This window comes from Cebidichthys violaceus, unplaced genomic scaffold (assembly GCF_023349555.1).
Source record: "Cebidichthys violaceus isolate CVI_PGR_0920_01 unplaced genomic scaffold, fCebVio1.0.p SCAF_16, whole genome shotgun sequence".
Lineage (NCBI taxonomy): Eukaryota > Metazoa > Chordata > Actinopteri > Perciformes > Stichaeidae > Cebidichthys > Cebidichthys violaceus.
The window spans coordinates 14447686-14473238 of record NW_027176329.1 but is presented as its reverse complement, the minus strand read 5'-3'; the positions used below and the strand labels follow the sequence as shown (position 1 = coordinate 14473238).

Genomic DNA, 25553 nt, shown 5'->3' with positions numbered 1-25553 from the left:
CTGAGTAACGTTAGTCTCCATAGAATTGATCCAGGAAGTTTAAAAATACTCGTTTATTGGGCGTCTCTACTCTGGTCACTACGGCAGCCCAGGCGGACTGCACGGTGCTCCTCTGTAACATTCAGTACGGTATGTGAACGCCGCAGTCAGTTCACTCGTGTTTATCCGTGAGCTCTGCTGCGCCTCTCTGCTTAAGACTCGTTTTACCTCATCATCTAGTGCCAAAGTTAGTGTTTCCTCTTCTGACTGCCAGGTACGGTGCTTATATATTTGTATTACAGCTGTAAAATATATCCTAAGCGCTTCATTCCAAGGCTTAGAATAAACATTTTTATGATAGTGCGCGTGGCCTCAGTGATCTCTCGACTGATCCCTGCATGAAAGTCAACTCAGTCATCTCGTTTTGCTGCAGCGAAGCACATTGTCTGACTTATATTTCCCATAGCGTATAGTCATTAGGGTTTACTGGAATATTTTATTGGGAGATTTGTTATTTTGCTGCGATTTTTGGGCCCGTGAAGCACCCTTTTTAACCCGCATCACCAGACCTTATAGCCCACAGCTCTTTTTGCTTAACGGTGTTAAAAGCAAGGATCTAGGAGGAGGGGGGGGAGTCAAAAACAAGGGGGTCCTGATTCCGGTTCGTGCCTATAATCAGGTTGTAAACGGAATACTTTTTCCGAGTTGAATAGCCTGTATAGAAGTCTGGGTTAATGCCGGATTTCGAGCACTTCAGATTTTCCTATTCGAGCATGAATCCGGTCCTGGGGGAGAGTGGCTTCCTGGCCCCGCAGCATCAGCACCACCACCATCAGATGACGAACGACTCCGCAGTCCTGGAGCCTGGCTACTTCCTGGGGGACCACGGTGGGTTCGGTCCGGATGGGTGGTCCGGGCTGGACCTGGGCGCCCTCCCGCCCTCGGGCCTCGCCTACCTGCACCTGAGCAACAACCACAACCCTTTATCACACCGCGGGGTGCCCCCCTCCCCTGCGGCTACGGCGCTGCGCAACGACCTGGGCTCCAACATCAGCGTCCTGAAGACGCTGAACCTGCGCTTCCGCTGCTTTTTGGCCAAAGTGCACGAGCTGGAGCGCAGGAACAAAGTGTTGGAGAAGCAGCTGCAGCAGGCGCTCGAGGAGAACGGTGGAGGGGACGGACACCAGAAGCCGCTGACGAAGGAGATCGGGGTCCAGACTGGATTCATTGGGCCTATTCCTGCCAGACAGGGTCTCAATCCGCTCCACAACGTCAACAACTCGGCCTACCTGCCCGGCGGCCTGCTCTCTCCAACCCTGAACCCTCCTTTTTATGACAACAAATACCTGGGAAGCAACTTCAACCCGGTCTCCACGGATTCAAACTCCAACCTCACCACGTCCGGGTTCTCCCTCAGCCCGGCTCTGAGTCCCACCGACCCGTACAAGACCATCACCAACACCGGGACGAACACCAACAAAACCCCGCCGCGTTTCCTCCCCGGGACGATCTGGTCCTTCAACCACACCCGCCGGTTTGGCACCGGGAGGGAGTCGAGCGCCTCGGGCCCAGGGGTCTCCTGGACGCAGCCGGACGGTGTCGGGGTCCAGATCGACACCATCACACCTGAGATCCGGGCCCTGTACAACGTGCTGGCCAAGGTGAAGAGAGAACGAGACGAGTACAAGATCAGGTGAGGGTCGTTTAGCTGCATGCTTCTTAAAGACTATTAACACGGATCATCAAATCCAATGCAAACATTTTGACATTCAAGTGGCTGAATTCTCATTTATTCTTGTCAAAGTGAGCAACTTTTTAAAGGCAGTAATGATGAGCCATGACTGTAATATCACAAAAATAAGAATATTTAATATTGGTATCACAATATGGCAAAATAATATTAAAATCAATCAAATTAAATAAAAAAAAATCGGTATATATTTTATATTATATCTATATAATATACATATATTATATGTTTTTAAAATAGTTTTGCCTTGTTATAAAGTAAACAAATCCTTTTCCTTGAAATCATTAATTTAAAAAAAATATTTTTTTAACGCCTCACAAAATACTCTTTACCATAAATCTTCAGTTGCCAGTTTATTAGGAAGTGCTCTCAACAAAACACCTTTTTATAGTAATCATGTACCAACAGTACTTTAGTGTATTCAAAAAAATGTCATGCTTCATATATATATATATTTTTATGCTCAAAATACACACTCAGTACTCTCCAGTCTCCAGTGAAAGTGTATTTTTTTACCTCCACCTCATCACGAAGCTTTAGCTCCTTCTCCACAATATGTTTAGGTTTTATTCATCGATCTCTCTGAAAAGCTGAAACATGATAACTGAGGAGGCTTGAGTGATTTTTTATTTTATATACGTAAACAGTTTCTGCTGAGTTTCTACCTTCTGCTTTAATGTAGCTGCCGGCTTTGGGTCAGTGAGTGCAGTGCTGCAAATCCTCGCTGAGCAGGACTGCTTTATGGCACGCTTCACAGGATTTATCAGTCGATAACATTTATTTGGCAGATGATTTTATCCGAAGTGACTTCAAACTCTATGACCAAGAGCTCAAAGTCATAAAAACACATGATGCATTCATTTTTGCATCATTGTGAGAACCTTGCACTTTGACATGTCTGTTATTTAATTCACTGGATTACCTTGAAAACAGACATATTTCATTTTACATCATTATTGCATATAGTGATATGACACAGTAATCATTTAACCAAATATTGTGTTAGCTTACTACTGGTTTTCAGTATCTAAACTAAGTACTCTTACTGTACATGAAGAAATAATGTAAATATTGTAACAAATGTTTCACAAATTAGGTTTTTCAAGCATTGTACGGTACAGCTTTAATAAATAAATAAGACAATGAAAACCTAATTGCACCTGTAGTTGCAGTTGTTGTTTCATTCTTTGTTCTTTTTGTGACTTTTGCAGGAGCTTACATGATGAGAACGGCTTAAAATAAAAGCCTCAGGAAAATAGTTGCAGCTCCTGTGTTTTGGAGCTCTGACCTGTTTCACGGCGTCTTTGCCGCTTTATGCTAAAAAAGCACCGACCTCACTGCTTTGTGCTGAGGCAGGAAGTCGCTGCAAGTCAAACCTTCACTCACATCGATTTCAGAACGTTGTCGTTTGAAGTTCAGTGCTGCACTAAACTAAACACACAAAGCCCAAGATGACGTCCTCAAAAGTCTTGTTTTGTCCACAACTCAAAGATATTCAGTTTATTGTCATAGACGAGTAAAGAAACCGGCACTTATTCACAATAAAGAAGCTGGAATCAGAGAATGTTTGTCCTTAAAAAATGACTAAAACCAGAATATCAGAATAGTTGCTGAATAATGTAATAGTCGACTACTAACATAGCAGCAGTTTGATTTGTGGAGGGTTGAGAATTTATTTTAATGTTTGTAATTTTTGTTTTAGCAAATCTTCCAACGCTGAAGAATGTTCTCCTTTTGAAAATATTTCCTCTCCGTTTCCTTTACCTGTGCACTTCAGGAAGAGCTACTTCAGGGTCAAAACCTACTTTTTATGAAGTTTAAATGTTGGCTGTGTGATAAGTGACGTCCAGCTCTCCATAAGTAAAAGTCTGCATTCTTTTTTTCTTCAAACTACGTTAATTGAGGAGCACTTTTAGGCGTCGATGATATTAAAACCTTCCTAGTCGTGTTAGAAAATATTTAGTTCTTAAATAACATGTCAAACGTACAAGCTTGTGGACATGAAGAGCTAAGAAGCTTCATTTGTGTTCATGCTCTGTTAGCAGTGAGCTAAAGTTAAATTTGATATAAATACTACAAACCTTATAGAATAAACAATCAGCATTTTAAATCAGTCAGATTGTGAAAGTGAAGGGCTCTTAGTTTGGTACATCTATAATCTTATATATATTGTCTTAATTCTCTTTTATTTGTGCTTCTGGCTTTTTTCTCCCCATAGTTGTGACCGCTAAGGCTCATGGGTATTGTGGTATTTGAAGCCATCTACTGCACTACGCTGATGGAAAGAAACAAACATGATTTCTCAGAGGTGTAGAAGTAAACTGATGACCGTAACATAAACCTGTGATGCTCTTAAGACCTCACTGTCCTTGATTGTAGCTTCTTTACTTCCCAGAACCACACCCAGCTCTCCTGTAGAGACGAGAGTCCGTGAGGGTTAAAGGAGAAGAGCTTTGATTCCTCTGTGAGCGTCTGTCTGTAGGGAGGAGGAGTCCACACATCAGCTGTTGTTTTATCCTCTCACGTGATCTCCCTCACTCTGCTGTCTCACATCTTCCTCTCTTTGCTGTCTTGGTCCTCTTCTTCCTCCTCCTTCTCTTCCTCCTGCTCCTTCTCTTCCTCCTGCTCCTTCTCCTCCTCTTCCTCTTCCTCCTCCTCCTCCTCCCCCTCCCTCCCAGCTGGTACCTGCAATGCAGCACTGGCCGGTGACCGCCAGCAGTGATGTCACCCAGTCTCCTCTCTGTCCCTGCCTCCCTCTCATTGTCTCTCTCTCTCTCTCTCTCTCTCTCTCTCTCTCTCTCTCTCTCTCTCTCTCTCTCTCTCTCTCTCTCTCTCTCTCTCTCTCTCTCTCTCTCTCTCTCTCTCTCTCTGTCTCTGCTTATCTTCATCCCTCCTCACATTCTCTCCCTCTCCATCTTCATGCTGTCTTTCTCTGTTTGTATTTTGTTTTATTGAAACGTTTGCTGAGTCATCATCATCCATCTCTGCCCTTCTGTCTTGCACACACACACACACACACACACACACACACACACACACACCCCTCTTTTCACCCCCCTCCCGTCTTCTGTCCCATGTGAGCCTCTGCAGCGTCAGGAGAATCGCTGACATCATCATTAACGACATCATCATTGACATCAGTTCATCCCCAAACCACACAGCCCTCTTTGGATTTATTTTTCCTCTTACGCTCTCAATTCTGTTCAGCTTAGTGAGGCTGTATTATCATATTGTTGTTGTTTTTTATTATTATTAGAAAAAACTTTACCAAAGCTTATAACACGGCCAAAAATATGTGGACGTTACACCCATATGTGATGGTCAACAAATCGTCTACAACCACAAAGCGTTCGTCTGAAGTCCTGCTTGCGGTCGACATTCAATTTCATCCCGAAGGTGTTGGATGGGGTCGAGGTCGGGGCTCTCTGCAGGCCAGTCCAGTTGTTTTATCCTCCTAAAATATCATTGTACGCTGCAGCAGGAAGATTGTCCTTCACTGGTATAAAAGGGAGCGTAGCCCAAAACCAGGAAAACCAGGAAAACCAGCCCCAGACCCTCTAGTGTTTCCACACACACACACACACACACACACACACACGCTTAAATTGTCTCAACGAGCTTAAATGCTTTCTTGCAAACTCTCTCACCTCGTAATGGATGCACTGTGAGGCTGCAGTGAGTCATAGAGTGTGTGTGTGTGTGTGTGTGTGTGTGTGTGTGTGTGTGTGTGTGTGTGTGTGTGTGTGTGTGTGTGTGTGTGTGTGTGTGGTCACCCAGGTTGCTATCTGAGCCCGCTACCACACAGTTACTCTTTAATATTCAAGGGAACACACTGCTGGTTTTATCCCATTAACTGCAGTTCATGCACACTTTACGTCACTGCCGGTTATTTGCGAAAACACACCATCTGTTTATCGATTGACTTCCTCCACAGAAGCCTTTTTTAAAATCCAGCTAAAGAGAATTTGTTGTTCGAGGTACAGTAAATATTCCACAGTGTGATGGTGAAAACAGGGATCATTCTTTACAAGCTTGTTTCTTTTTTGTTATGTTCAGGTTTGAAAGTTGGCTGCAAGGAGTACTTTGACTTTCTGGGGAATGTGTGTTTGCATTGTTAGAGTGGGATGAGCAGATCGATACCACTCTAATGTCTGATCTCTAAATATAAAGCTAGAGTCAGTAGGAGATTATCTCAGCTGAGCATAAAGAGAAACAGAAAGCCTGGTCCTGTACAGTTTAATACAAAAACAAATTACACTATCAATCCCTCTAAAGCTCACTTATTAAGAAGTTCTATCTTGTTTGATAAATCTTTACTCAACAGGGAGTAGAGAGCCAAGGCCAGGCTAGCTGTTTCCCTCTGCTTCCAGTCTTTATGCTAAGCTAAGCTAAGCTAATCTCCTCCATACTTTGAGTGACTGCACAGACATCAGTGTGCTATAGATTCTTCTCATCAACTCTGAGAAAGAAATGTGTGTAAACGTATGTATCACACAATACTTAAGTACTCCTACTACGCAATAGGAGGCCGTCTCTCAGAGGACAGTTTGAATGTACGTCGTCCTCTCTGTGACGTCGTGGTTTGCAGCTCATGAGTGCAGCGGCCTGGTCTCACTGTAGTGAAAGAGACACCGGCTTCTGTAGCCGCTCAGAAACACAATGACAGCCCGCAGCCTCACTGCAGAGCCACGTGTTGAGACTGACAAACAGACGAGAGCAACATGGACGCCGGCTCTCTCGCTGCGACCGTCTCGTCTGTCTCTCCGTGTCTCTCCGTGTCTCTTGACACACATCTGATGTCTCAGTTAAAAGACAGATGCAGTTAAACAGTTGCAAATAGTTTGGATGAAGTCGGAGAAGCAGCAGAAAACAACACATTCTGGAAATAGTCTGTCCTGAGGGTGGCACCAGTGGAAAGCGTGTTGTTGCCGAGTACGGTGGCCCTTTTAGGACATTTAGGCTGTCAGTTTGTCAGACTCTACACTGTCTGACTTTGGTAGCTTCAGCTGTATACAAGTCTGCTTTGAGCTGAATTTGAATGTTTCCATGTCATCGTAAGTGTACTAACGTTGGCATTAATGCAGCGTTACAGCAGAGACTGACAGGAGTTTGGTGATTCAGTTGTAAAGGTTTCATTTCATGAACTCAAAGGATGTAATAGTGTCAGTTCTGACCTGATCAGGGAACGTCAGAGTATCACCAAAATACCGATTCACCCACTTTATACTGACCGCATGTAGTGGATCAGGTATCAGCCGAGAAAGAGAGCACTGAGTTGAGATATATTCCATAATATGAGGCCAGACATTCAGTTATCATTTACTGCTGAGGTTGTAATTGTCTATGATGATGAAATTAGCGTTGAATCTCCTATTGGGTGTAGAAGTCAAGTAGAAATAGTCTGAATATTATGTGATCTTCTGACTCTGTTCTTCTGCTGCAAAGTGCCGATCGATCCTCAGTGTAATAACATTACTGCGTTCTGTGTGTGTTGTGTAGATGGGAGGACGAGTACACAGCCAGGATGGACCTGCAGGAGAAGGTGGCTGAACTGGAGGAGGTAACGTGACCTTTAAAATGCTGAATCATCAAACTGCCCCTACTTCAGAACTACTTTAAAATCTACAAAATGTAGCTGCTCTTCTTCTTCTCTTCTTCTGAACGCATCTCTAGCCTCTTATTTAAACAACAAACGATCCAAAGGATGAAAACCACACCTTCTTTCTTTATTTTCATTAAAGGCAACCGAGAGTCTGCACCTTCAGTTATTATCCAATCTATATATTTAGGATGTAACTTCACACTGTGTGTGTGTGTGTGTGTGTGTGTGTGTGTGTGTGTGTGTGTGTGTGTGTGTGTGTGTGTGTGTGTGTGTGTGTGTGTGTGTGTTTTGTGTGTGTGTGTAGGACCTGCAGGAGAGCGAGGTGTGTCAGGATGAGCTGGCTCTGAGGGTGAAGCAGCTGAAGGCTGAACTCGTCCTCTTTAAAGGACTGGTCAGCAGCGTGAGTCTGCTCTCTCCTTTACTAGGAAAAATGCTTAAAGCTAACCAAATCTTAATTTCACAAGCTGTAGTTGGAGATATTTAAGGATGTGCTTACTGTGTCCTTGTGGTGTAGAAGAAAGGTGTGAGTGTTCAGGGAGAATAAGAATCTGTTTCTATCTCCACCAGAACCTGTCAGATCTGGACAGTAAGATCCAGGAGAAGGCCATGAAGGTGGACATGGACATCTGCCGCCGCATCGACATCACCGCCCGTCTCTGTGACGTCGCCCAGCAGAGGAACTGCGAGGACATGATCCACATGTTCCAGGTATGTTTGTGGCGATTTAAAAAAAATGTCCCTCGGCATTTAAATATATATATTTTTTTAAGTAAACGCGTCGCCTTCCAGCAGGTGGCCACGCCCCCTTCCACTCTGAGCGGCCGGGCCAGAAAACCGAGCGGGCAGTCGGCGAAGGGCGGCGACGGAGACGAGCTGAGCGTGTCCGAGAGCGAGGGGGGCGGGGCTAAGGACGAGGAGTCGTGCAGCACGTCGGCCAATCAGATCAACGAGCAGATGCAGAGGATGCTGAATCAGCTGTGGGTGTTTTTGGAGCAACAATGTTTCGACACACGCTGATGTTCAACCATGAAGTTGATATGTCTAATGTGTGTGTGTGTGTGTGTGTGTGTGTGTGTGGGTGTGTGTGTGTGTGTGTGTGTGTGTGTGTGCTTGTTGTCCAGGAGGGAGTGTGAGTTTGAGGATGACTGTGACAGTCTCGCCTGGGAGGAAACGGAGGAAACTCTTCTGCTCTGGGAAGATTTTCCTGGATATCCTCTGGGAGTGGAGACACAGGGAGAGGTGTGTAAACACACAATCTCTCTCTCTCACACACACACACACACACACACACACACACACACACACACACACACACACACACATTATCGTCGCTTTCTACACACTTAATGTTTGTTTAATTGCTATTAAACTAATGCTTGCTTTCATTATCCTTGAGATATCTCTATATAAATGACCTGTTCTCATGTGATCTCGGAGCCTAAGGTGACGATTAAAAAAATGTCTTGTTTAGTTCAAAAGCCAAACATAATGGATATAGAACGATTACTATTACTATTACTATTTATTATATTATTACTTTATTTTTATTTATATTACATGTTATTCTGTAGCTGTATTTTATATTGTATATATACAAACAGTTTTTTTTTCCAAACAGTTTCTCAGTATATATATATATATATATATATATATATATATATATATATATATATATATATATATTATTACCTTTTGTGAACCTGTAATCATTAGAATTTTCAAAATATAATGTTTGCACAAATAATACAAATCGTTGTGAGAAAAGTGCATTTTAAACATCTTAGTACAGATTTAAATCAGAAAACCGAAGACGCCTAAACACTTAAATAAATATGTGTGCATGTGTTACCTCATTTATCTCACCTTTTGTATCATTTCTACACATATTTTGTGTAGAAATTCTAAAAAGAAAATCTTCAACACACATCTTTTTCTACACATTCACAAACTTTAACTTTCTCATGCAGTTTGTTTTCAGGTTTACAAAGAGTGATTTACAGACTTTGAAGTCATATAGTAGCACATCGTGTTTTCATTCATAGAAAGGCAGCCAGGGAGCTACTGTCATTGTCCGTTCAAGTAGTAGAATGGACAATCCTCAATAAGAAATAACCCCAAAATACCTAAACTTGCCTCTTTGAGAACAATGAGTGAGAAGTCAAAGCCACAGAAGCATTAGATGAAACAGGAGCCGCCTTCAGAATGTGAGCGCTGTCTATTACAGAAGCCCTCATCTAATACACAGTTTTTTATTTAACGTATTTTGATCTCTTCAGGACTGTCTAATTTGTGTTTTTATTGTATCAGCCCATAATGTAGTGTTGCCATTATTTTGTCCACTACTACATATATACAGTATATAATATGTTGTACGTCTCTCTCTCTCTCTCTCTTCCCCCCACACCTGCTGGTTGTCTCCAGCTGCAGCAGCAGGAGGAGTCCATCGAGGAGGTGATTAAAGACACGGAGTCTCTGTTCAAGTCCAGAGAGAAGGAATACCAGGAGACCATCGACCAGATAGAGGTCAGTGTGTTCTTCTCGACTTTGTTACGTTATGGGGACAAACGGCGTTCACCGTCACAGTGTGTGGATTCACCGCTCACACCAAGTCACAGAAAGAACATCAAAAGTAATATTAGTTTTTATTCTAATCGTTCTTAATCTTTTGTTGTGATGATTTAACCGGGAGAGTTTCATGTTGATTGCTATAGAAGCGCTCCAGCTGTGAGTCGTGTAATATTGATTATGGGAGCATTGAATGACTACAATAACCTCTCTCTATTAGTATTTAATTGGAGTCAGCAGGGTTGATGATGAGCTGGTGTTTTCCGTCCTCCCGGTCAGGTGGATCTGGCGACGGCCAAGAGCGACATGAACCGTCACCTGCACGAATACATGGAGATGTGTTCCATGAAAAGAGGCCTGGACGTCCAGATGGAGACCTGCAGGAGACTCATCACGCAGAGCGGAGACGGGTAACACACACACACACACACACACACACACACACACACACACACACTAACTAGAAATGGGCCCTAATTAGAGCGTTAAAGGAGGTAAATGTTGTCCTGTGATGGCTGCATTCCATTTTTGGTTTTCAAGACTCTGGTGTTGTGCATGCTGTCCATTAGAGTGTTGTTAATGTTTTTGGTTTCACTATATAAGATGAAGTCAAGATCAGCAGGTTGTGCCTCTTGTAATATTATTATTATTATTATTATTACGTTTGAGTCACAGAGCTGAACATCTGTAGTTCCAAAATGTGAATCTTAAAAACCCAGAAGATTGTTTTAAGAGTCTTTTAACCTTGTCTGATGGGTATCGGTACTCGATATCTTTTAAGGTATCAACCAGAATTAGCTGGTACCAAGAAATATTGAAACTTTTCCAGTCAAACGATACCTGCATTCGATCCTTTTTGTGCCCAGATAGAACGAAAAAGAGGTATATCACACCATAACTGTTCAAATTTCTATTTTTCAGAGCTCTTTTAAAGATTTCTCGTCCACGTTTGGGTAAAAGTAAAAAATAAACCAAAAGCTACTGAATGAACCTTGATGTTTTTCAAACAGTTTCTTCGTGACATGATATGAAATAATAACATACGAGAGGCACAAACTTTAAAGAAACAAAAGGAGGCAATAGAGGAAAAACTTTTATTTGACATTGTTTCTTTCTCCCTCTGCAGGAAGTCGCCCTCGCTCATCCCGCTGATGGTGGACGACTCCGACAGCGAGGAGAAGAAGAAGAAGACGCAGCAGCAGCAGCAGCAGCAGCAGCAGCAGCCGGCTCTTCCTGCGGAGTCTGAGAGCAGCGTCTCTTACTGCGACGCCAACGCCGCCATCCCTCCTCTGACCTGGAGGAAACCCTAACACACACACACACACACACACTGCTGGTAAATAACGTCACACCAACGCTCCTCTCTCCTTCCAATGTCTCTGTGGTTTTTAGTTTACTTAAGGTAAAACCAGCAGATGTAAAATGTCCTTTTTTTGTCCTTTACGCTTCTCTAAAAGCAGCCCGTCTAATAATGTTTGGTCGACCTGACAGCAGGTACATTTGTGTACGTTAAACAAACATCCACACAAAGCCAGAATTTGCTTGCAAAGCTTATAGAGGAAATTATAAAAAAAATAAAAATAAAAAGGCAGTAATTCATCACTTGATGTGTCGCTGCTGCCCTCCTGTGGTTATCAGCTGTAACTGCACCTCAGCGACGGTCAAACCGAACAAAATGTCCCTTTTTTTTTTTTTTTAAATCATTCAGATGAAAAGGAAACATTTTATTCTGCACACTGATCTCACTGTTGAGTGCAGGAGCTGATTATTTGCACAGTGTCCGTATTGACGCCTTTCAGCTGCAGGTGCACGGAGAGTCGGTCACGCACAAAGAAAAAGTTTGCACACAAACTGCTCATCGAAGTGGTCAAGAGTGGTCACATGTATGAACACTTCGTTATTTATTACCATAGAATGCTTGTTTTCCTTCAGTTTTTTTACTTTATTGTGTTTTAATCCTGTCATGTGCAGCGCCTTTAAAATGTTACGAGTATAGCAGAAATTGAATAATAACCCGATTGTTATTGTCTGGGAAATAACTATTTAACAGAAAGTTCACGTTTGACAGATCTCCAACTATCAAAGCCCAACTTGCCTTAAACTGACTAAACGTGACACCTTCCCTAAAGCAAAGAGTGAAAGTCAGCCAAGAGAACTGTTATAGAAATATAGTCTCGCAGTTACAGAGAACAAAACAACAAAGGATCTATAAATACTATAACTATAAAGGTAATATTTACTCTTTTGACTCTATGTCCATTCCTCTACTGTATTATAAGCAGATATCACAACTCCAAATAACTACACTGAGTGAAAGTCCCTAATTTAAAGGTGCAGAACTTTGAATTGAACATGTCTTATTACTGAGCATTTCCACGATAAATACCCTGATTGGCTTCCAGTCTCCCACAGGGTCTCTAGCATTTTGGCTTATAAAAAAAAAAGAATTCCATCGAAATCTCAAAGTTACTTTATGCAAGTTTAATTTAATCGTTTATCTCTTAAAAATTTAAATTAAAAAAGACAGATGAAGGGCTGTAACTAATGATTATTAAAACTAATTAATCCTGCAATTATTTTCTATAAAATTGTAAAATATGACCAAAAATTAAAGAAATATACATTAAATGTAGGACTTTTTTGCTTTAAAATTTAATTTATCAGCTATCAAAAATGACTTCTGATTAATTTTCTGTCAGTTGATTAAATGATTGACAGTTCAGCTTGTCTTTTTTCCTTAAAAAAGTTAATTTAGTTTTGAGAATTTGAAGAATATCAAAGCTGAAGTGGATTTTTGTCTCTAAATTTAAAAAGGGAAGGTGTCATATTCATAACTCGTCATCAATCACAATCTAACCTCCATGTTAGCATCAATGCTAACGGAACTCTATGACATCATCGCTCTTAACAGTCCCATGTGACACGTTTCCTACGTTTCTACTGCAGAAACAGCAGAAGGAACTTGTCTATGAAGCAGAAATTTAAGGGAAATTTATTTTTCATTTTACAAAAAATGTAAAACCTATTTTAAGAATGTACAGTTTGTAAAGGCTAAATATTGTATCTAATGTACATAACAAGGCTGAACTATATAACGCTGTGAGCTTCATGTTGTTGTGATGTCAATTTAGCTGAAATCAGTGGCATTTAATTAATTAATACCTTTTAGTTTTACCATTGCTCTTAATTGATTTAGACATCCTAGTAGTATCATATCAGTACATCAGAGTAAATACACCTTCAGCAATGACTACAAGTTAACGTGAGTTTCGTTTTTAGTTTCCTGTTTAAGAAAGTGTGTTTCTAAAGTCATGATTTGTATTAATTTGTGCCAGTTTATCCGTCTTTGTCGACATGAACGTGTCACAGTTCACCTCTTCAAACATCGTTAGTTAAATAAATGTCTGCTTACTCGATAACCTGCCATGTTCACCACAGAAATCAATTGTTTAAAGGAACACTTTTACTTTTAGTCCTGGAGTTTTCTTCTCTGAACACATTTCTAATCAAACCCAGACTTGTTTCCATGCACTAAACTCTTGTCTTACAGATATGTCTCAGTGCGAACAGAAGAAATGGACCGAAATGTAAAAGTATTCCTTTATTAATGTCAAGGAGAAGCAAAGCAACTGTGTACAATATACTCAAAAAGCAAAATAGACATCTCACCTCATGAAACTGTACAGACGCTGCTTAAACTGAAATGTTGACGGCTAAATTATCAGAATGTAAAAGCATCTGTTGAAAGAGCAGAAATAAATCAAGTGTGTAAGAAAAGAAAACGACTTAAAGGCCTCATGAACGTGAAATATGAAACATGGACGGAAAATATTCAGCTGGAGCTTGTCTGAGCTGTTCTTGGTTCAGATGTTCTGAGCTCTGATTGTGTCCTCCGTCTCTTCACGCGTAAAACAAGTCGTCGTCGTTTTCATGAGGACTTTAGCGTTTTGTTTCTCAGTCACAGAGCTGTATGAATGTATCGACGCTAAGTGAAGAGTTGCACAGAATAAAAGACATCGAAGGAGTCCGTGTTGTGAGTTTTTGTTGGTACATTTACTAGAACATTTCTACTGATGTACAAAAAAAATATCAACATATTATACTATCACTTTTTTCGACACGCTATACTATGACTTTTTTTTGTTGTCCATTGTCCATATGTGGGGTTAAGGGTGAGTATACAGATGGGACGTTAAACAGCTGATCCTATGGTGTGAACAACCTGGAGCTGAATGTTCCTGTAAAGATGACAAGTGGACTTCAGGAGGAACCTGTGCAAGCTCAGGGAAGTTTAACCTGCCTCCAGAGCTGCTGATACAATTCTACCCCGTAAGAGTCCGGTCCGTTCTCTGCGCGTCCATGACTGCACTGTTTCCTCTAAAATCCCATCTGAAATTAGACAAATTGTCTCATGAATGTGATTTGAAGTTGGCTCTTGAATGACATTTTGAAGGGCTTTAATTTTGAAAGGCTACATCAGAATGTCCTGGTTCTGTCTGAGTGACACCTTGAGATGGTCTGCTATTAACCTCAAGTGAAATGATGTTGTAACTATGCACAATTTCCTCTAAAACAGAGGTCTTCAACAGGGGGTCCGCGACCCCTAGGGGGTCCACGGAGGTACTGCAGGGGGTCCGCGAAATTTTGGGTTGATTAGACAATTTTTTTTTTTTTTTCCCAAACATGAATCTGTCCATTATTTGAATAGTTATATGCAAGATAACAGGTGTGTTTATGCATGGAAGTGGCACTAATAGGCCATCACTCATTTTCGTTTCCACATTTATGTTTATAATAAAAAAAATCAATTTGAATAGCTTGTATGCATGATTATCATACAAGGTATGTTTATATATGGCAGTGGCACGGCCACCCTACTCACTGTACCTTTAAAATAAAAACATGAATACATAAACCTGTGTATTGTTTGAATAGCTTAGTACTGAATGCACAATAACAAGGTATGTTTATACATGGCGCTAGGCCCAGTTTATTATAAAACACAATTTTATACAATGTATATAATAGGGGGTCCCTGCTCCATCTCTCTATCAGTTTGGGGGTCCTTAACCTGAAAAACGTTGAAGACCCCTGTACTAAACTATGACTTTTTAATACATTTTTTCAACATACTAAACCCTGACTTTTTTTCGACATGCTCTACTATGACTTTTTCAACATGCTATACTATGACTTTTTTCATGACTTTTTTTGACATGCTATACTATGACTTTTCAACATGCTATACTATGACTTTTTTCATGACTTTTTTCAACATGCTATACTATGACTTTTTTCATGACTTTTTTCAACATGCTATACTATGACTTTTCAACATGCTATACTATGACTTTTCAACATGCTATACTATGACATTTTTCGACATGTTATACTATGACATTTTTCGACATGCTATACTATGACATTTTTCAACATGCTATACTATGACTTTTTTCATGACTTTTTTCGACATGCTATACCATGACTTTTTTCGACATGCTCTACTATGACTTTTTTCATGACTTTTTTCAACATGCTATACTATGACTTTTTTCGACATGCTATACTATGACATTTTTCAACATGCTATACTATGACTTTTTTCGACATGCTATACTATGACTTTTTTCGACATGTTATACTATGACTTTTCAACATGCTATACTATGACTTTTTTCGACATGCTATACTATGACTTTTCAACATGCTATACTATGACATTTTTCGACATGCTATACTATGACTTTTCAACATGCTCTACTATGACTTCTTTCATGACTTTTTTCAACATGCTATACTATGACATTTTTCGACATGTTATACTATGACATTTTTCGACATGTTATACTATGACTTTTTTCGACATGCTATACTATGACTTTTCAACATGCTATACTATGACTTTTTTCGACATGTTATACTATGACTTTTTTCGACATGCTATACTATGACATTTTTCAACATGCTATACTATGACTTTTTTCGACATGCTATACTATGACTTTTTTCGACATGTTATACTATGACATTTTTCGACATGTTATACTATGACTTTTTTCAACATGCTATACTATGACTTTTTTCATGACTTTTTTCGACATTCTATACTATGACATTTTTCAACATGCTATACTATGACTTTTTTCAACATGCTATACTATGACTTTTCGACATGCTATACTATGACTTTTTTCATGACTTTTTTCAACATGCTATACTATGACTTTTCAACATGTTATACTATGACATTTTTCGACATGTTATACTATGACTTTTCAACATGCTATACTATGACATTTTTCGACATGCTATACTATGACATTTTTCGACATGTTATACTATGACATTTTTCGACATGCTATACTATGACATTTTTCGACATGTTATACTATGACTTTTTTCGACATGCTATACTATGACTTTTTTCAACATGCTATACTATGACTTTTTTCAACATGCTATATTATGACATTTTTCATGACTTTTTTCGACATGCTATACTATGACTTTTTTCGACATGCTATACTATGACATTTTTCATGACTTTTTTCGACATGCTATACTATGACTTTTTTCATGACTTTTTTCAACATGCTATACTATGACATTTTTCAACATGCTATACTATGACTTTTCAACATGCTATACTATGACTTTTTTCAACATGCTATACTATGACTTTTCGACATGCTATACTATGACTTTTTTCATGACTTTTTTCGACATGCTCTACTATGACTTTTTCATGACTTTTTTCAACATGCTATACTATGACTTTTCAACATGCTATACTATGACATTTTTCGACATGTTATACTATGACTTTTCAACATGCTATACTATGACAATTTTCAACATGTTATACTATGACTTTTTTCGACATGTTATACTATGACTTTTTTCGACATGCTATATTATGACATTTTTCATGACTTTTTTCGACATGTTATACTATGACTTTTTTCAACATGCTATACCATGACTTTTTTCGACATGCTATACTATGACATTTTTCATGACTTTTTTCAACATGCTGTACTATGACTTTTCAACATGCTATACTATGATTTTTCAACATGCTATACTATGACTTTTCAACATGTTATACTATGACTTTTTTCGACATGCTATACTATGACTTTTTTCAACATGCTATACTATGACTTTTTCAACATGCTATACTATGACTTTTTTCGACATGCTATACTATGACTTTTTCAACATGCTATACTTTGACATTTTTCATGACTTTTTTTGACATGCTATACTATGACTTTTTTCAACATGCTATACTATGACTTTTTTCGACATGCTATACTATGACTTTTTTCATGACTTTTTTCGACATGCTATACTATGACTTTTTTCGACATGCTATACTATGATATTTTTCATGACTTTTTTCGACATGCTATACTATGACTTTTTTCGTCATGCTATACTATGACTTTTTTTGACATGCTATACTATGACTTTTTTCAACATGCTATACTATGCATTTTTTATGATATACTATACATACATTGGTTTTTTTTATGCATTGCACACCAGAACAATTTATGGACATGCTATACTATAAAAAAAAATTCCGTCATATCATGTATTTATTTTATGTTTCACTTATATCATTATCCATAATAATAATTAATAATTAATTTATTGATTAAGTTTTGTTGTATTAATCTTTATCTGCAACGTAATTAGTATCCATAGCTTTCAAATAAATTTAGTGGAGTAAATTAAGTACAGTATTTCCTTCTAACAAGTATTTAAATAGAAGTTTAAAGTAGCAGAAAATGCTACAAGTAAAGCAAAAGTACAAGTAGGTAAATGCTTTTAGTTGCATTCCACCACTGTGTGTATTTCATAAAGAGTAACTACACTTCAGGCTACTGTATGTATACGCTAAAATGTTGACAGCATGGGCAATTTGCAAAGTCAACAAGTGTATTATTTGTTAGTTTATAACTTTACTGTACCGCACTCACGTCAAGATTTACTGCTTACCTGAGCAGGTGAGGTTCAACCATCGACAGACTGCAGTGCTCATGCGCGTGCGTGTGATGGGGATTTTTTTTTTTTTTCATTTTTATCTGCGCAGCTGCTTCAGTTGTAGTTTTTTGATTTGAAAGGAAAAGTGAATCAAGATACCAGACAGAGAGAATCATCTGGATCATACTATCATACATCATTTATTCTCTCTCTCTCTCTCTCTCTCTCTCTCTCTCTCTCTCTCTCTCTCTCTCTCTCTCTCTCTCTCTCTCTCTCTCTATCTTTCTCTCTCACCCTCCTCTCCCTCCTCGTCCTCTCTCGCTCTCGGACTCAGATTATCTCCATCCTCCTGCCGCTGAGATGTGAGTACTCTAACATATTTCATTTAATTTTTAATTATATCGCCTAAAACTATGAGGAATATTTGTTTACTATCCTAAATCAAACCTCCGTTAATCGGTTGCTGCATTCATCATGTTAAAGATCCTGTTCGCTATAGTTCCTGGGATATTAAAACTACATTATAATTCATATTTCCTTGATTTTGAACCTTTGGTTTTATAATTTAAATGTCACTGAAAGGAAACCTGTCGGGAGCCTGAACAAATATAACGATGACTCACCTAAAAAAAAATGATCCAACAATACAGCGATCAGATTAAGTGTCTTCCGCTTTACACCATCAAACAAATACACACTTTATTCCGCTCAAAACATCACAAAGAACTAAATGAAACGCGTTTTAACACGTCGCGTAAAACCGCAAAAACTTTATTTATAAAAAAAACGAAACATACAGGCTAAAATAGGTTGTTTTTTTTGTTTTATTTGATTCATTTGCCCTTGTGGGGGAGGATGGGGAAGGTATTATAGCGTGCATGTTTATCTCCCTCAGCCCTCTCTGGTCGGAGCCTCTCTGTCTGCACTAATCTTTCTCCATTTTGCTTCTGGAAAACCAGCCGGCTGTAAAAGAGAAACTGCTCATCGAGCACCAAACCACCTGCTGTGTGCGCGCGCGCGTGTGAAACTGGATTTGATTACGCTCTCTGATACGTTGATGTTTCTATTATTGAATTCTATTATTATTCTATTATTGCATTGAATACTAAGATCTTCTGCTAGACAGTAATACGAGCTACAAGTAAAGTAAAAGTTATGTATTCCGAACGTTACTTGAGTAAAAATACAGTAGTAAACATCACTTTAATGTTGCAGCTGGAGCACATTTCAACCTCTTTAAATACTGCCTTGTTTATTCTGATGTAGTAATGCAGCATTGTGTATTTGTTGGTTATATTTTGTATTATTAGTCTAAACCTGCAAAGTAACTGAAAAACAGTAAAAGTACAACAAGTTACTCTGAAATGTAGTGAGAAGTATATTATAGTAGCAGAAAGTGGAAATATTACATATACTATATATACTGCTGGGCAGCTTTTGAATTTCAGAATTATTCATCTTTAATTGGAAAGTAATTAGTAGCTGTCAAATTAATTTATTGGGGTGGAAGTATAAAGTAGCAGAGAATGGAAATACTCAAATACAAGTACCTCAAAACTGTACTTAAGTACAACTCCCGAGTAAATGGTGAAAGATCAGATTCAGTTTTATTGGTTAAGAAAATGTTCTATTTCTGAACACAATCTAAAATGTTTAGGTATGAGGAGATTTATTGTTTATTACATTATCTTTTTTTGTCATAAACATGTTTATATGCTTATGAATAACCAGCAAACAAAGAATCAAGATTAAGAGATTTGAAACTAAAACTTGGTCCAGAGGTTTTGGTCAGATATGCTCGTCTCTTAGGTTCTATGTAAAAACATCACAGATTCAATAAACATCTGTTTTATCTGTACAACTCACTGATGTTACATTATACTAAAGTGTTGAAGTTTTTAGTTTTGTTTTCTTTGTTTGCTGCCAGTTGTGCGAAGCTTCTCTTCAGCTAGAAAAAGCAACTTTTGAAATAAGAAATATCACATTCCTACTTCTACAAATGAAAAGCTAAAAGTATAAACACTAAAATGCACTTTTGATATATTTAATATACATTGATTTTGCCGTTTCAACGTCAGTACTGAGCCTGTTTAAACATTGTCATGTAATTGTCGCTCCTGCTCGATACCTTTTCTATAATGATGTGTGCTTCCTCTATTATCGTCTCACGCTGCACTCCCGGTCTGCAGGTCGACTCCAGAAGCAGGTACTCCCGGGGCCCCCGTGGGTGAGGGGGGCCCTCCGGCTGCTGCCCCGAACCTCACCAGCAACAGACGACTGCAGCAGACGCAAGCACAGGTGGACGAGGTGAGGAACCCCGCTCAAAGAATCACACTGTCATGGAGTTCACTGCAAACCAAAAAGGTTGATAAATGAAGATGTGATCTCACTTTAATTGATCAGGTGGTGGACATCATGCGCGTCAACGTGGACAAAGTCCTGGAGAGGGACCAGAAGCTGTCGGAGCTGGACGACCGGGCCGACGCCCTGCAGGCCGGAGCCTCGCAGTTCGAGAGCAGCGCCGCCAAACTCAAGAACAAGTACTGGTGGAAAAACTGCAAGGTGGGCATGTTTTTTTGTTCTTCCCATCATGCATCAGTCCCTCTCAGTACCGTACATTAAGACGTCCCAGTGTGACTACACTTGCTGACGCCTCTCACTTGAAACTAATGGTTTAGTCATCATTGGTTGCAAAAGGTCTCAGAAGTTCTCTGCAGATTTCAACACATTTTAGTTAAAGTCGATCACGTTTTCATTGAATCAACTCGCCACATACCAATCGGGGCTCAGATTTATTTACCCTGGGAGCCTCTTTTTTGATGTATTACAAGTTTTCTGAGATGTTTAGATATGCAAATGAGGCATTTTTTGTATTAAATATGTGCTAATACATTTTTAGAAGAGGAATCGGCACATAAAGACACATGCAAAATGATTGTTTCATTTTGTTGACATATTAGAGTCAAAGGTTTTTACAGAGGTCATTTTGAATATCTCCTTTTATCACTCCATAAATAAGAAAATACTAATTTATTTTTATTGCGTGTTTTGTACTGTGGTTGACTGCCTGCTGACTCCACACTCACTACTCTTAACTGTCCGGTTAAGACTCTAGGAATAATAGTTTGCCCATTTTTATCATTTTGGACGTGGTGTTTTTCGCTAACAGCTAACGGAACGACCAGCTCACATCCTGCTGAGTACCTCCCTGGCCGCTGTTCTTGCGGCTCTCTTTTATCGTTTTGTACGACGTGTTTGGCTAACAGCTAACTGAACTACCAGCTCACACACTGCTGAGTACATCGTACGTGGGCAGACAGCTTGATGAGTGTAATTTCGATTTTTTTTGGCAAGACGACTTCGAGCCGATTATCTGCATACATCACCGCTTGTTTTTGAGTTTGAATGAAGTGTGTTTGACGACGCCTTACAGCTCATCGGTGTCTCGACGGTGGGTTAGACATGTGTGGGTTGTATTCATTCAATCACACAATGCAGTAGTGGTTGTTGCAGACGCACCTAAGTCCGTTATGCTAGATTTACTGGAAGGTAAACAAAATAAATACAACCTATTTTCTTATTTAGGTCTCATTTAACTTTTAACCCTAACCCTAACTTCCATCGTAACAACAGGCTGAATTTATAGTCTGGTTAATGAGTTCATTCAAACTCGTTTTGGATAAATTCATCAGCTGATTGAGACTGAAACGAAGTCCAGTTTGACTCGGATCAGTCCTGGATTTGCTCTCCAGCCACCATTTTTGTCCCTCGTTCACCTCCGTCTCCACATCACATTGTCCTCCGATCATCCATCTTTATCTCAGCATCTCTCCATCCGGCACTAGCTCCGCCTCTGACGGGTCCGACGGCAGATCATCCAATCAGAAGCTGCCGTTTTAGAGAGGCAGAGGAGGATTACATTAGAGGAGAGTTTGACTGACAACGACCAGGAAGTCAGAGAGAGAGAGAGAGAGAGAGAGAGAGAGAGAGAGAGAGAGAGAGAGAGAGAGAGAGAGAGAGAAATCCCTATCTGGATTACAGTGACAGTCTGGGATTAAAGAGCCAGCTGTGATTCGTGATGTAACTCCACCCATCCCCAATACACACACATATGTTTGTACTGCTATTCTTGTGAGGACCCTCATTGACATTCCCTATCTTTCAATATTAACCCTAAAGTTGTGTTCTTTGTATTGTTTTTGAGGAATTTGGGACTTTTGATGACTTAAGTAGGAGATATTACTGATGCTGGTGATATTTTTGTTATTGTTATATTACAAATCCCATGAGAAGACATGAGTAGGCTTTATCCTACTGTCAAAGCCTGATATATCTTCTTCCTCTGTGTCCAAAAACACCTCAATGAGCCTCACCTCATCCTCATGAACACACACGCTGTAGTTTATTTCACCAAATGTGGATTCATCCGCCGCTGAAAATAGTCCCCAACAAATGCACTGTTTCCTCTTGTTTGTTTGATAAATACTACAGCTGTTTTGGGAGATTACTGAGACTTTCTTTAAATTAAGATGACTATGTGATTTGTTGATGATACGAAAATGTAGAATAAAACTTAAGACTTAACCTTTATTTCTCTTTCATACATTTTCACACAAACTCAGAATCAACCCACCGACATCTTTTCTCTCTCTCTCTCTCTCTCTCTCTCTCTCTCTCTCTCTCTCTCTCTCTCTCTCCCCCCTTGTTCTTGTTAATCTCTCTCGCCCTCCCCCCGTCGGAAGTGATGTGATTTCCTGCCGCTCTAACTCTCATGTCATCATGATTATTTAGGTCCACACATACATACACACACACACACACACACACACACACACACACACACACACACACACACACACACACACACACACACACACACACACACATATATACAAATGGAAAATTAAAGTAAAGTTTATTCTTTGACTTTGTGTTTTTCTTCCAGATGATGATCATCATGGCAGTTGTAGGTCTCATATGTTTTGGAGTCATTTTCTGTAAGTATTCATTGCGCACACACACACACACACACACACACACACACACACACACACACACACACACACACACACACACACACACACACACACACACACACACACACACACGTATGTTTATCACATACAGAAGTCAGGCTTTACCTTCTTTTTTTAAGGTGTTCTCCACCAAAGAATTAAATAAATCTGTCAACAAATATTAAATAATCCTGTAGATTTGGTTCCTCACAGAAAACAGCACATTTTACAAGTTTTAGAGTATTTTGTAGTTTCTCTTTTGTTTTTTTGTGTTATGAATGTAACATAAATTCTAAGAATTAAATATTAAAATTACTATTTCAAAAATAGGTTGTTTTTGTTGTTTTCATTCAGTTTTGGACTTCAAGCTTTTAGTCCGGTTTAAAGGGGCAACAGAACATATTAGTTGTATTAGTTTGGATCCATATTGTTTTCATAAATAGCTTTTTTTGTATTCATGACAATTAAAAACATAAAATCAAAGCACTGGAAATGTTTCATCCGATGTCAGAAGAAAAATTAGGTTTACAAAACAATCACCCACCTCAAGCTGTTCTGGAGCTTTCGATCGTATCACATGATCTTCATCAGGAGACGTTTCTAAAAACATCACTCAGACATGAACTTCTCCGCTCTTCCTCCTCAGTGTATTTCTTCTACTGAGCTGGTCTTCAGGGACGGACACACGAGTCGCAGGACGAGTCTGCACCAACGCCGGCCGGGCCACAAAACTCAATCCAGCCTCTCCACCTGCTCCTCGTCCTCCTCGTCCTCTTCTTCCTCAGAAACCTCCATGCTCGGTCTGTAATGTGCTCCAGTGCCTCCTTTTTTTCCCCTCCCGGCTCTTCTCGAGAAAACGTCTATCCAGGAATCCTGAGTGGATGTAATGTTTTTGTTTTTTGGGGGGTTGACTGAATTGGGAAAGTTTAAGTTGATAGAAGAAAAGCAAAACGATTTTTTGCTGTATAAAAATCACATTTCTTGTAGACGAGATGTTTGAACATGTTTTGCATGAGACAGAAAGCATCTTCTTCCATCTCCTCAAAAAAGGATTTCAATTATTAAATTGGGCTGCAAAAAATTAGCCTTCCAGGCCGAGTTAAAGGGACAGGAAGTGATCTGTGACCTGATTTTTATGAACTTCCGGTACAAACTCTGCTGGTCTCATCCCCTCCCGCCCCCTGAAGGTGTAACCAGTCATTGACACAAAGCCACGATAAGCAGAAGGAATCAAACATCCAACATAAAAGTATTAAAAACAAGAAACAAGTTTCTGCAGATTTTTTGTTCCTAAACTGACCGAAAACAGAGTTTAAGGGATCAGAAAATCTTGAAAAATTAAGATTTCAAAGATGAAGAAATAAAAATAGTTTTCTTCCAGTTATAAGAAAGTTTAAAACCTGAATCCACCTTAACACTAACAACTAATCCACTGACTGTGTACTAATACTACTCTGGTTCTAAACTGATCGTCACAGTGAACGTTCTGTTGCTCGTGTTTGTTTTAAAGAAGTAAAAGTGAACAGCTTTTTAAACCAGAGTTAATGGATTCCTGCTTTTTCTTCCTCTCTGTCCAGCTGTATTGTACTCGTACAGGTTTGTTCAGGAAAGCTGCCCCCTAGCTGTCAGCGTCAGTACTGCTACTGATGCATTTCCACTTTGGGCAAAGGCGACAGAAACAATTTCGATTTTACAGCAACAGTCCAGCTTTCATCGTCTCGTGATCCGACCCGACTTGTGTTTGAATGTTTCCGTGTTCTGAACTTGATCGAATGTGACTCGTCTGTATATTTTTAAAAAGGCATTTTCTTTAGGAAAATGGCGAGACTGTAGATATTGATTATTTGAAATGTAAAAATATACATATTAGATTTTGAACTGTGGAGCGAAAATCTGCATCAGCGTTTCTTCAGTTCTGCTGGATATCAAAAGGAACTTTACATTGAACATTGAATGATTTCAACCACCGTTATTCTGATTCTGTCTGTGAATTCAAATAAATTCATGTTTGCAACAGAAATGTCGTATTCTTGCCCTGATTTACTAAAACATTTTGTCTTTATCTGCCTCTAGTGGTGACAAATAGGAATAACAATATTTATAAAAAAAATACTAATTCCACGCAGGTTTTGAGTTTGTTATGCGACAATACCAATACTCTAAACAGACTAAATGCTTACCAAAAACATAAATCATGCAGATTTATCCAACAAAGGAAATTGAGGCGCTAATTGAAGATGCAAAAATGTTTAAATAAGTTGCAATAAATGGTGAGACGGCAAGAGACGGACCAAGAAGACAAATTAAATCTTTTGTTTTTTCTTTGTGAAGTTTCCAAAGTTGTGGGTTTGAAGGAAGTAATATTTGTATATATTAACATAATTTGTATGCATAATAAAAAGATAACGTAAACGTTGTAAAAACAGTATCTGAAGACGACATATTGTGCACAATTAGTCTGCCGTCGGGTTTTGTTTCAGCTCGTCTGAGGCAGACTGGACAAAGAGAACCAGGGAGCGTAGAAACATTTAAGCGGAGCCTCTAAAGACGTACAAAGATCATCCCAGCCTTAAAATACTTTTGGGAAAAGTTTGTTTGCACAAGTGAACGAGCTGCTGTCTGGAAATAAAGCAAGGGTTTGGAAAATATC

The 25553-nt window shown here is 39.3% G+C and overlaps 2 protein-coding genes across 4 annotated transcripts; both read left to right on the top strand.

The window, feature by feature from the left end:
- Window positions 1-119: 119 nt before the first annotated feature.
- On the top strand, window positions 120-13920 carry iffo1a (intermediate filament family orphan 1a). 3 transcript variants are annotated; one of them, XM_068711448.1, is made up of 9 exons: window positions 121-1672; window positions 7229-7289; window positions 7636-7731; window positions 7899-8039; window positions 8124-8308; window positions 8453-8570; window positions 9753-9854; window positions 10176-10306; window positions 11023-13920. In XM_068711448.1, exons 1-9 carry the CDS (start codon window positions 714-716, stop codon window positions 11204-11206), a joined length of 1977 nt encoding a protein of 658 aa, XP_068567549.1. In that variant the 5' UTR covers window positions 121-713; the 3' UTR covers window positions 11207-13920. The 3 variants fall into 3 exon arrangements, with proteins under 3 accessions (XP_068567546.1, XP_068567549.1, XP_068567547.1); XM_068711446.1 differs by having other exon boundaries at window positions 122-1672; window positions 8121-8308; XM_068711445.1 differs by having other exon boundaries at window positions 120-1672; window positions 7899-8308.
- Window positions 13921-17986: 4066 nt separating this feature from the next.
- LOC137872452 (vesicle-associated membrane protein 2-like) lies at window positions 17987-24866 on the top strand. Its single transcript, XM_068710656.1, has 5 exons — window positions 17987-18250; window positions 20078-20195; window positions 20292-20450; window positions 22834-22885; window positions 23550-24866. Coding segments are annotated over exons 1-5 (348 nt in total). The 5' UTR covers window positions 17987-18248; the 3' UTR covers window positions 23567-24866.
- Window positions 24867-25553: the final 687 nt, after the last annotated feature.

What these genes read in the sequence shown, in the direction of transcription:
- iffo1a (XM_068711445.1), top strand. Translation starts at nt 714, where the DNA reads ATGCCGGATTTCGAGCACTTCAGATTTTCCTATTCGAGCATGAATCCG. An exon ending in AGACCATCGACCAGATAGAG is followed by an intron (nt 9,855 to 10,175) that starts GTCAGTGTGTTC and finishes CCTCCCGGTCAG; the next exon opens with GTGGATCTGGCGACGGCCAA. An exon ending in ATCACGCAGAGCGGAGACGG is followed by an intron (nt 10,307 to 11,022) that starts GTAACACACACA and finishes CTCCCTCTGCAG; the next exon opens with GAAGTCGCCCTCGCTCATCC.
- LOC137872452 (XM_068710656.1), top strand. An exon ending in CGCAAGCACAGGTGGACGAG is followed by an intron (nt 20,196 to 20,291) that starts GTGAGGAACCCC and finishes TTAATTGATCAG; the next exon opens with GTGGTGGACATCATGCGCGT. An exon ending in ACTGGTGGAAAAACTGCAAG is followed by an intron (nt 20,451 to 22,833) that starts GTGGGCATGTTT and finishes TTTTTCTTCCAG; the next exon opens with ATGATGATCATCATGGCAGT.